Source organism: Palaemon carinicauda, chromosome 26 (assembly GCF_036898095.1).
Source record: "Palaemon carinicauda isolate YSFRI2023 chromosome 26, ASM3689809v2, whole genome shotgun sequence".
In the NCBI taxonomy this organism is placed as follows: domain Eukaryota; kingdom Metazoa; phylum Arthropoda; class Malacostraca; order Decapoda; family Palaemonidae; genus Palaemon; species Palaemon carinicauda.
The window spans coordinates 9,234,796-9,247,295 of NC_090750.1; the positions used below are offsets into that span (position 1 = coordinate 9,234,796).

Genomic DNA, 12,500 nt, shown 5'->3' on the forward strand with positions numbered 1-12,500 from the left:
ATAACACGGATAACCCAACTATAACATTATTCATAATTAACCTAAGAGGGGTTACTTTAAAGACAAAACCTTTTAAATCTTTGTAATTGCTCTGCCCTTGTCAATGAGATACTTGTCTTTCACTACCTATATCTCCGTGCATGTGGTGTTCGGTTTACATCCCTCAATCAATGGTCTTTCGGCTTATACGATTACGATATCTTAAAGGAAAAGTCAATTTAATCTTCGTTCTCTCTATTCTATATCATATAGCAATTTCCTTAGAGACTCTTTGCATCCATTGACTGTAAAGTTTACCAATCAGGGGATTAAATATGGTTCACTGATCTTTGCCTGATAAATTTGCCTTTGTGACCAAGATGTACTGGTTAATCAGATTTCAAACTTCATTCTGCCAGTCTTATTAAGACGATAGAATGAACATGGCAAATAACCTGAAATTAATATTTTCAAAAAAATATAGTTGGTTCTAATTATCATTATACAAATGAAAACCATACCTTATGAAATATATATGCTCGGCAAGAATAACGAGAGAGAGAGGGAGAGAGAGAGAGAGAGAGAGAGAGAGAGAGAGAGAGAGAGAGAGAGAGAGAGAGAGAGAGAGAGAGAGCCATGATCTAACCACTGGTTAATCCTGTGAGATTAGTAAAAAAGGACACCTGTCATAAAGCAGCTCGCGTTATCAGTTTCACTCCGTTTGGATGGCTAGTGTCTAAGTATAGAGTTAATTTTTCCTTCAATTGGTTGAATTATTTTGACACAATTACGCTCTACACTGGGTCAAAAATCATCTCAGCGGCCACGACAGATTAGTTTTACTATAGTAAATGATTGATACACCGAAAGGTGATACAAATGGACTTTAAACTAAGGTTAAAACTTCTCATGATTTCGTTTGAGATATTCTAGCTAAAAAGTGGAGTTGAAGAATGTAACTCATGATTCATTCTAAAACTATATTAGTGTTAGATTCTGTCATTCGATCTAAGGTCATAAGGGTTTCATTGCTTAACAATATGATAGAGAAAACTGAACTGTATTTGCATGCAAAGATTGTAAGAAAAAGATATGTGATTTAAATTTCAACGGCAAAACTTAAACAGGGGAAGTATTTATTCTTTGGTAACCTGATATTCCACGCTATTCTGTTTGCATGTGGTAGATGCTTTTTAAATAATTGTGTACGAAAAGTTTATTCTTTTTCTGTAACGGTTGTTACCATACTCTATATTTCATTCTAGCATTCAATAGAAATACTGTCATTATTCTACTTCAACGAGATTCTAATATCCATATATTTGTTATTTCGATGCATGATGCCTCCGAAAAAGATAACCCCGAATAGCCCCATTCGTACGCGGATGGGGTCAGTCAGCAAGGCCAAATATTCTAAACAGTCGACTCGTAATGTTAACGGTCAGTCTTCCTTGAACGAGGCTTCCCCTCAATTGTCCAGTACCTCCTCCAGGGGGTCTGCCTTGAAACCGCTCTCCAGCGGAAGGAGAGGCAGACCGCCTAGCCGGTCCTTCTCCAACAACAGGAGGAGCGGATCCCCTTCAAAGACCTCATCCAGATTGAGTAGGAGAGAATCTTATCCTCAGTTCGTCTCCACCAGGAACAGGAGTGAATCTACTCTGCAGTCCCCAAACAGCCAAAGGACCAAGACACCCTCTGATGACCAAGACTCGGCTTCTGAAGCCTCACTGATCCTTTTCCCTTGCAAGAATTGCGGGAGAAGATTCGGGTCGAGACAGAGACTCAACATCCACAGATCTGTGCATTTCCAAGAGCATTATTACTCCTGCCTGACTTGCTTCAAGACCTTTCCTTCCCTTCCAGCCCTTCAACTCCACCAGACTATCCACAAGACTCTCCGGTGTGCCACTTGTGGATTATCCTTCCAGGACTTCCGTTCCCTCAGATTCCATCATTTGAATCACCCACTGGAGTCCTTAGAAGAGGCAAATAATAATCAACATCCTTCGGGGACGTCTGGCCCTTTGGGTTTTATCTCTTGATGGATACTAAGAAGGTCTTTGATGAGGAAAATGATAATGTATATATTTTTTATTATCTGTCAATTCATTCGTTTTATGCCATTTGGAGAAGCAATTCGGTATGTAACGTTTTCTATATTCCTCTGTCAGTTGGGCTTTATTTTTTTTAATTTATCCATCCATTCTAAAACTATGTATTTACATTTTTTTTTGTTATGAGTAATTATGAAATTTATTTATTTATAGCCAAGTTAGTCTATCTTTCATAGCTATTTCATTACTGCACAATCTTATTCAAAGTTATCCTTTGCAAATAAAGAAGACTCAAAAAATCTTGAATTCTAATATATTCCTCCCTGAAGGATGATTTCTTGATTGTAATACAAAGTTAATATTTCCACAAAAATAAAGATAATTAAGCCTTCATTCCCTAATGTTTTGTTGTCTTCCAATGAAATTAAATAATGTTTTCTGTATAGTGTCCCATATTAGAAGACGTCTTTTTTAATCACTGAGTCCGTAACGAGTGACTTAAGAAAAGCCATGAAATACAAAAAGAAAAAAAAAAAGGAATAAAAATCTTTATATTGAAATTGGTTTCTTTACTCATACAAACACAAATTTAGGGATGGTGTTTAGCCTCTTCCTGGCTTGTGGGATGTGACAGAAATCTACAACAACAACGCCTCTTACAGATGGGTTCTATTCTGAATATTTTTTTTTTCTCTTAGAATTATTGAAGGCAATAATATTAAAACCAAAATTAGAGGAAGATTCTTTACAGCTGCACATTTTAATTAGACAATTTGTTAGATATATAAATGTGTATATTTGTCTTCCATGGTTTAAAACGTATTTGAATGTCCACTATAAGATTAGAATTAACCATAATCTCTCTCACTCTCTCTCTCTCTCTCTCTCTCTCTCTCTCTCTCTCTCTCTCTCTCTCTCTCTCTCTCTCTCTCTCCTCGTAGTTAACTGTATGGTGTTTAATGACGGGTGATTGGATTGTGATAGCAGCACCTATCATAATTCAATACTCCGTCAATTCCAATATTCAAGAAGTCACCTCTAAAATACAGCTGTAATTTAAATTTCCCACCTGATGTCCTTTCCAAATGTTTCCACTAATTCTGCCTCCAGAGAAATTAAACGTTGGAGAGATTTGTCAGGTAAGGCTCTTAATGCGGATCTTCTTATTTCATATCTGTTATGTGTTCAAGGTTACTTTACATCATTTGAAGCGATATGTCTTTTCCAAGTAGGCAAGGCTATATTTCCTTAGTTCTTTTAAACTAAAGGAAAATGATAACGATAAATTCTGTTTATTTATAAACCATAAATATATTTTTTTTTAATATTGTAATATTGCAATTTATTTTTTAGATTATCTAATAGTTCTGTAAGCTATTGCCTTACTAAACTTGCGCTTGTTTGACAGAAAAGTAAACATGAATTGCTTAGGAGAAAATAATTACTCTTTGATTTTTTGTCCCGAGCCTTTAATTTAATGTCATATGCCCGAAATTCCACCGGAGTAGACTAGATAAGATGTGAAAATACAAATATAACGACATGGATGTCCAAAACTTTCTCGTTAGTCATGGAGAGGCGTTATTTTTTTCTTGAGTGCTTTTATGTAAAAAACTTTTGGGTATGTCTTATATAACTACTCTTGGGATCACCTGAAGATAAGAGACCCCAAATAGTTCTCCTGAAGATAAAGGACCCTAACTAGCCTCACCTGAAGAATAGAGACCCTGATTTTCTCCACCTGAATATAAGCGACCCCAGCTTATTGACGTCTCCAGGTGATCTATTTTGTCTTATAATTGCTTACTATAAGAAAAGGAAAACAATATATATTTATTAAAACTACTTTATGAAATATTTGTTAAAAAGAACAAATTTATACAAACAATCCATATTCTACTAAAAGCAATTTCAGTACAAAAATAATCGAACCTACCATTAAAACACCTTTCAAACCACATAAATTGCTGTAAATATATATTGAAAATTCTCTCTAGCATCCACGCATTTTCTTAATCCTTGATTTATGCTTGTTCCAATAACTTTCGATGGCCTGTGTATGTACTCCTGTTTCTGTATTGATAAAGTTACGGGAATGATTTACGGTTTGTTGCTGAAATCTGAGATGTGATTGAATTTTTGAATAAGCTTTCCACTTATTACTGTATATTACTGAACCAGGCAAAACAACTTTTTCTATGATTGGAAGTAGAATTGCAGCAACACGTGTTTCAACGATCACCATATATCCAACACTTAATGCTAGTGTCAACCATTCCAAATACTCATAATGGCCGATTTGGTGCACGTACTCTTTGATATTTGCTTTTGCGCGCAAAGCAAGACTCGTCAATTTGTGCAATTATGCCTTTACAACCAAGTCTAACTGGGTTTGCCTCAAAACACTTCATGCAGATTTCCCTGAGAAGAAAACTGTAAATATCAATCATATTTTTTTTTTTTTTTTTTTTTTTTTTTGGAAATGTTTAGAATATTATCCTGAATCCAGTTTTGCAGTGAAAGTTTAGATTTAGCAAAAAATAGGTAATTACAAATAGAAATTTTGCTTTTGAATTTAGTATTCGCTTTAAATTGGAATTTCTACACATAATTATCTTTTATAGAAGACAGATTAGTCTCTCAGCCATTAAAGAAAAATAAGATTTTTTTTAAATAACGTCAATTTAAGAAAAAAATCTATTTGCTACCATATCGATAAGTTGGTTAGCTTTTTTACTGGTTAGTCTCACTCATTTCGTTACACTAATAATAATTAACTTATAAACTGGTTGGTTAGCTTGTTATAGTAAAACCATTCTGTCGTGGCCGCTGAGACGGTTTCTGTTCCCCTGTACAGCATACCCATGTCAAAATATTTCGACCACTTTAAGGAAAAAATGAACACTGCGGTTAGAGACGAGCCATCCAAACTGAGTGGGACTAATGCTACTGTTAATGACAGATGACCTTCCTCAGGGTATGCCTAGGGTGCATCCCCACCTTTTCCACTAATCTCACTGGATTAAGACAAGATTAAATCTGCTCTCTCTCTCTCTCTCTCTCTCTCTCTCTCTCTCTCTCTCTCTCTCTCTCTCTCTCTCTCTCTCTCTCTCTCTCTCTCTCATATTTCATTAGGTACACAGGTAAATAAGCGTAATTTTAATAGAACATTATCCATAAAAATATACTGTTCTTAGCCGTAATTCAGTAAAATATGGGAGTGTAATTTTTACCCTACCCTGTTATCTTATTATAGGTTGATGATCATAATATCACCATTTAACGTCAATATTTCCGTTTATAAGACGGTAAATGTCTGACAACATTTATTACTGGTTTTTTACCGTTTTTTTTTTGGCATATTTCAACAGTGTATGGTATTCATTTCTATAAGGATAATTACAACCAAGTACATGTCCCCCAAAATCATAATCCCAGGATATTTGTCATTTTTATCTTACCGTCTTAATATGACTCGGACAGATGGTAAGTTTTAAATCCGATTGATCTGTCCTTGGAGGTCTCAAGGGTAAATTTATGTAGCAAATATCAGCGAGCCATATTTAATCCCTTGAATGGTTGGTCTTGGGGTATAAAATGTAGTGTTTGAGGCAGTGACTGCATTATCTAGTAAACATAAAGCATGGAAACATCTCCAAACCATGTTCTCTGTCCCAATGCAAGGGAAATAGTACATTGTGTGTACAAGTATTTCACAAAAGAAAAGATGAATCGCGGCCCTTTTACTGATGTCACCAAAGCATGTATCCGTACTTCTGAAGCCACAAATGTTCCAGAAAGAGAGAGAGAGAGAGAGAGAGAGAGAGAGAGAGAGAGAGAGAGAGAGAGAGAGAGAGAGAGAGAGAGAGAGAGAGAGAGAGAGAGAAGGGGGGGGGAGATACAACAAAGATTAAATTGACTTCCTTTAAGAAATCCTAATCTTATAAGCTGGATGACCATTGATTGGCAGATGTGACCCGACCACCATAAGTTTGGAGATATCAGTTATGAAAGATAAGTATCTGACAAAGGCAGCACAATAAAATGATTTGAAATATCTCCATATATATTGTAGTGTGCCAGCAGAAAAAACAATAACCAAGGAAGTATAGTAAAGCTGATTTTTTTTAGACGATTTAGTACAGTTGTAAAGAAAGGGTGAGGAAAATGGGGTGCCTAATCTTTTAATCTGGCTTTATCGTTGTTTTCAAAGGTTTTCGACTTGTCTCTAAAGAGTGATTCCTTCAAATGAAAATGAATCAAGTGTTTACACTCGAACACGATACCTTTTGGAAATGAGCTCTTCTCAGCGGCCACGACAGAATGGTTTGACTATAGTCTCATTCTTAGATTTAAATTCCTCACCTGAAGAAAGAAGACCCCAATTTTTTCCACCTGAAGATAAGCTACCCCAGCTAGTGTTGGGGTCCCCAATCTTCAGGTGATCCTACTCTTGTTTAGAACTTGCGCGAAAATACGACCATGAGGCCAATTTCTTATGATTCAAGGTCTTCCTACGGTGAAGCCCTGTCATAAATTTACTTGAATCAGCTGCCCTGAAATTGACCTAGGAATGAAATGAGTACTCGAATTAACATGAATGTGCACGTGTATAGATAATGAGTAACCCAGTCACAAGTTAAACGACACTTCTCTTAACCCTAAAGTTGTTCTCTTATTAACCAAGTTCCATCTCCCAGTGAGGGAATACAGTAATAAGGAGGTATCTCATTAGACTGACCTTATAAATCCTAATCCGCACACTCGATTCCCTATAATCTCACTACTGATTATTGTTCTCTTTAAAAGAAAACAAAAGGATTTTTCTATACCTGTAGGTGCCCTTTCCCCAGACTTGTGAAGCCGACCGACGTATAGGACAAAAAGCTCACTCGCCTACGGCGTGGCCTACCAAAGCACGGTAGGTCACGGTGTAAATTTCATAAAATGGAGCTGTCACTACGAACGAACGAACTGGTAGCTCAGTTCAGATGGAATAATCGTTTCGGAAGGATATAAGCTCTCATTTTATTGATTAAAGATTCCTATTTCGTGTTTTGCATGTAGATGCTTTCAAAGACTCAGCAAAATCATGAATCCATCGGTTACATTGCTTGCAGGATTTATAGTTTCGTAGGATAAGCTTCTGTCCTCCACTGCTCTAATGCCCCAGATTTATTTCAGCAAACAATAGTTCAATTCCCGTTTAGGAGTGCATCTACACATCTTATAATAATCTGATAATTTTTGTTTTGTAGAAGTTCAATAGGATAAGAATCTGTCCTCTAATACCATCGTTGACTATTTCTCTTATATCTTCGTTCCTTGAATGAATTTGTATTTTTTTTCTGTATGTTGTATCGATGAAATATTTTGTAAATATATATCTTTGCAAATATAGAACTTTAATTTCCTAATGAGGAAAAGATGATAAATTCATTACTTTAAAAAGTAAGGCTATGACGGTCACGAGACGTGGCAAGGATTGGGTCCTTTCCTTCCTACACGACAGGTGTGTCCGCTGTCCAATTGGCTTCACAGATTTGTTAGGGAAAGTGACCTGTATCATCTCCAGATATTAGGCCTCCTTTGGTAAACTGGACCCTTGGGCTATCTGATGGGTAGCTTAAGCGATAAATCATTTTAACTACATGATTTAACTGGCTAAGCCGAACTGTATATCGCCTGACAAAGGTAACCAAGGAAAGTAGCGGATATTCCGGAAAAATGTCCCGTTTTATACACAATTTTTCATTTTATTTACAAAAAAAGTTATAATCACAATATGTGAAAATTTCTGTTCAGCAAATTAATGTTAAAAAACTTTAAAATACCTATTTGTTGATTTATGAATTACAGAGTAAGGTATTCAAAATTGGATAAGCAACTGGGTTCGTTCATTGCGACGACAGTAATCTCTCCTTTCTTTTTATCTATTATACTATAATATTTTGACCATAGCCTACCGTTGGTAATATTAGAGCTATTCCTTATTTATATATTCTTTATTATACGTACAAATCATCAAGCCAAAAATCATGTCATCGAAAAGGTTTTAAAATTTTCCTCGTTAACGATTATTCTTTGGTTAATGTCATCATTGAAACGTGAAGACTAATTTAGCATACCTTGAAGAAGAAGAAGAAGAAGAAGAAGAAGAAGAAGAGAGAGAGAGAGAGAGAGAGAGGAGAGAGAGGAGAGAGAGAGAGAGAGAGAGAGAGAGAGAGAGAGTTTCCAAGAAACACAAAAACAGAATATCAGATCAGAAATGAGTTATGTATACATATATATATATATATATATATATATATATATATATATATATATATATATATATATATATATATATATATATATATATATATGTGTGTATATAAATTATATATATATATATATATATATATATATATATATATATATATATATATATATATATATGTAAATATATATACTTATATATATATATATATATATATATATATATATATATATATATATATATATATATATATATATATATATATATATATATATATATATATATGTATATATATATATATTTAGGCACCAGCCAGCCTTTGAGATACTACCACTAGTGAGTTATGAAGTCGAATGATTGGCCTGACAGCACTACACTGGACCCCTCTCTCTGGTTACGACTCAATTCGCCTTTGCCTACATAAACACCCACTACTTACACAAACACTGAATAGTCTACCCTATTCTTTACAGATTTTCTTCTGTCCTCTTACACCTGAAAACACTGAGATTACCAAACAATTCTTCTTTACTCAAGGGGTTAACTACTGCACTGCAATTGTTCAGTGGCCACTTCGCTCTTGGTAAGGGTAAAAGGGACACTTTAGCTATGGTAAGCAGCTCTTCTAAGAGAAGGACACTCCAAAATCAAACCATTGTTCTCTAGTTGTGGATAGTTCCATAGACTCTGAGCCATGGTCTTCCATTGTCTTGGGTTAGAGTTCTTTTGCTTAATGGTGCACTCGGCCACTGTTGTATCTTATTTTTCTTCCTCTTGCTTTGTCAATGTTTTTATAGTTTTTAGGAGATATTTACTCTTCTTATAATATTCTATTTTCCATTGTTGCTTATCCCCACTGGGCTATTATCCTGCTTTTCCAGCTAAGGCTATATATATATATATATATATATATATATATATATATATATATATATATATATATATATATAATATATATATATATATATATATATATATATATATATATATATATATATATTGAATTAGCGGACACAACCGCAAAGGATACCAGACGTAAACTTCAAATGACATCCTTAGTAGTGGTAAGCAATTCTTTTCAGCAAAGTAGCAGAAATGTCGTAGTATCTCCATCTACAAAGCGCATAAAGGGGAGTTGTTACACTTTGTTGGTTACATCGGTTAAGTTATAACTTGGACTGCGATATATGAATCCTAAAGTTTACTACGGCAAACCTTTCCTTCAATATTATTGAACATTCCAAATTTATTCCCTTGAACAGTATCATTTGATATTGGAATCTCACTTTTTTGTTTCTCTGAAGTGTTTTATAAAAAAAATTATCTTTATTCTTAGAAGAAGGCCAAATGATAGATTCATCCAGAGCTTTTGACAATCATTTCCCATATATCATAGGAAGCAATCTGAGGTTTCTCAGATACCGTTGCTCTACTTTTGAAAGGTATAGTTTGTTTTGCTTGATGTTCAAGTAATAACTTTCGTGTTTTCCTTAGACTGCAATGTGATGACTGAAAATGCTTACCTTATTTACTATGAAACATCACCTCGTTTGATATCTTTCATCCACAAATGAAACAATTGAATAGTCGGATTTTCAATTGCAGCCCACGCGAAGACATTGATTAAACATTATTTTTTTTTCTTTTTTTTTTGGCATTTGGGATTGTGTGTACATTTTCTTTCTTGGCTGAATGTTTCGTGTTAATTAAAAAAGATTCATTATAAGAAAAATTTTTTTTATTGATATGTTCCTTATTTAAAGATGCAATCGTTGTATGGATAGTTCTTTTTTATTCATAATGAAAAACTACGATTATATATAATTCGCTTCGGAGAACCTTAAAAAATATTGTAGCAGCACTTGGGTAAGCTATCTATTGACTGACCACAGTCGCAAAATATCTTGCATTAATTAGGACAAAGGTCATTGTCCCGAATTATGAACCCCTGTGATTTGTCATTCATTTTAGATGGTGAAATTATGAACGTGTATTGTATGTCACTAAGCAGGGATAATGGATTTTTGTTTAGTTCTACTCATTTCTTTTGCTAACTGACCTCAGAGAAATCTTTCTCCTTTTCACTTGCCATATAGTAAAGTCATAAACCTTGAACAAGTAGGCATAAGAAAAAAATGCCTTTAATATTTAATTTTTTTTGATAATACTTAAAAAGAAGATTAGCAGAATATGGGCCTATAATAAGTATATATTTTCTTCTCGAAAGTGGTCAGATCTAAGTCGACAATATAAGAAAAGAGAAATGATTGGCATTGCTACTCATACGCACTTCAAAACCACAGATTTGATGGCTCTAAGATTGATTAAAATCAAATATTTAAAAGATATAAGTATATTATGTAGGTTAAAACATCAGTTATCATAGGGGGCATTGGCCACTGGATCATTAACAAGGATGCACATCTTCCCTTTGGAAGAATATACGATGATATAACTCCTCATATTTTACCAGACAGCTAAAACGAGATCTCTGATAATGAAAACAATCCGGCCCATCTGATAAAGGACTTCCTTAAATGATACATGGTGGTTTATTCTTACAAATGCCCTGTTCAAGGATGCCCTGGATATCACATAGGAATGACAAAAATGCATATGTCTAAGTGACTGTCCTGCCACGTACATTAAGGCACCATAAAACCCCATGCTATTCAAGCCCTCAACATTTAACTTTAAACGTTAGGCTATGATAATATGCTAACATAATTGGTAATGCTCTTGATAGCAAAAAGGCTGAGACACCAATTCCCACCAATACCCAGGAAATGTTCCTTCTCCTTTTTTTCTAAAGGATTAACAGCCAACGACCAAATATGGATTCTACTCATCATGATTACCAAGTTGTTGTTTTTTTCATCCAAAATAAAATATTTTTTGGTTTATTTTGTACAGTAGGACATCAGCATTATTTGTCAAAAATATTGCTAAAGCATTACCTCTTCCTTTGAAAAAAAAATGTAAATGAATAAAAAAATCAGACGGGAAACGTTGATGTATTTGGGATTTTGAAAGCGCATTGATGCGGTGCAGAAGATATCGACCCGTAAATGTAGCAAAGTGATAAAGGGGATAAGATACATTGTGTCGAACTCAGACAGTAGATTTCGAAAAGAGTCCAGATTTCCACACTTTTCTCGTCCTGCAAGGATAGAGAGATTAGTGATTAGGAAACAGTTTCAACTGGTACATGGGAAAAGAGAGAGAGAGAGAGAGAGAGAGAGAGAGAGAGAGAGAGAGAGAGAGAGAGAGAGAGAGAGAGAGAGAGAGAGAGAGAGAGAGAGAGTATAAAGAATTGTAGCGAAAATCCTGAAATCATTATAGAATGGATCAAATTACCATAAACTTTTAATAGTTTATTCAACATGATATATAAGTAATACAAATCGGAGCAAAAAGATTAAATACTTACAAAAAAATAAAATATTTATATATCAACAAAGTGACTTGAATGTCACAAACATTACATACAGAGTAACCTACAGAAAAATGAATAGTAATAAGATGAATTTTTTCAATGATAGTGGAAACATATAGACATTAATACCTTCATTAAATACATTAATACCCTTTTCTATACATTGGAACGGAAATAAAGGAACTGCTGACTCTCATCTTAATTTGTTGGACAGGAACCTACTGTCTATTGATTTTTTTATTCTTGTTCTAGATATTAATTTCGGGCACCATCGTTCGATTAGTTCATTATGCAAGTTGCATAAGATTTTTTTTTATAATTATGACCATCCTTCACATTCAGATCTTCCCGGACAGTTCCATTCTGTTCGTAATACTAGGCATGCAGTTAATTCTAATAGTCATGCCTTCTCCATCCAAAGGCTCATTACTACTGAGTATTCTAAAAGTTTTATTCCAGCTGTTACCAAGTTGTACAACGATCTTCCTAATCGGGTAGTTAAATCAGTATAACTTTTTTTTGTCTATAAATGGATTATCTGTTTTAATGTTAATGTTTTCAAGATATTTTCTTTTATTTTCTCATTACTTCTTATATCGTTTATTTATTTCCATATTGCCTTCGTACACTAGGTCCTTTTTTCCTGTTGGACCCCTTGGGCTTATAGCACCTTGCTTTTCTAACTAGGGTTATAGCATATATAATAAAAATAATAATAACAATAATAATAATAATAATAATAATAATAATAATAATATGAGAGGCGATTGCA

The 12,500-nt window shown here is 34.2% G+C and overlaps 2 protein-coding genes across 2 annotated transcripts in view; both read left to right on the plus strand.

Moving 5' to 3' along the window:
* LOC137619771 (zinc finger protein 689-like) overlaps positions 1-12,500 on the plus strand; it is a 69,866-nt gene that overhangs the window by 11,122 nt on the left and 46,244 nt on the right. The gene's annotated exons all lie outside the window — the stretch shown is intronic.
* LOC137619770 (zinc finger and BTB domain-containing protein 24-like) lies at positions 1,320-2,021 on the plus strand. The gene has a single exon (XM_068350074.1). The coding sequence runs from the start codon at positions 1,320-1,322 to the stop codon at positions 2,019-2,021; it is 702 nt and encodes a 233-aa protein (XP_068206175.1).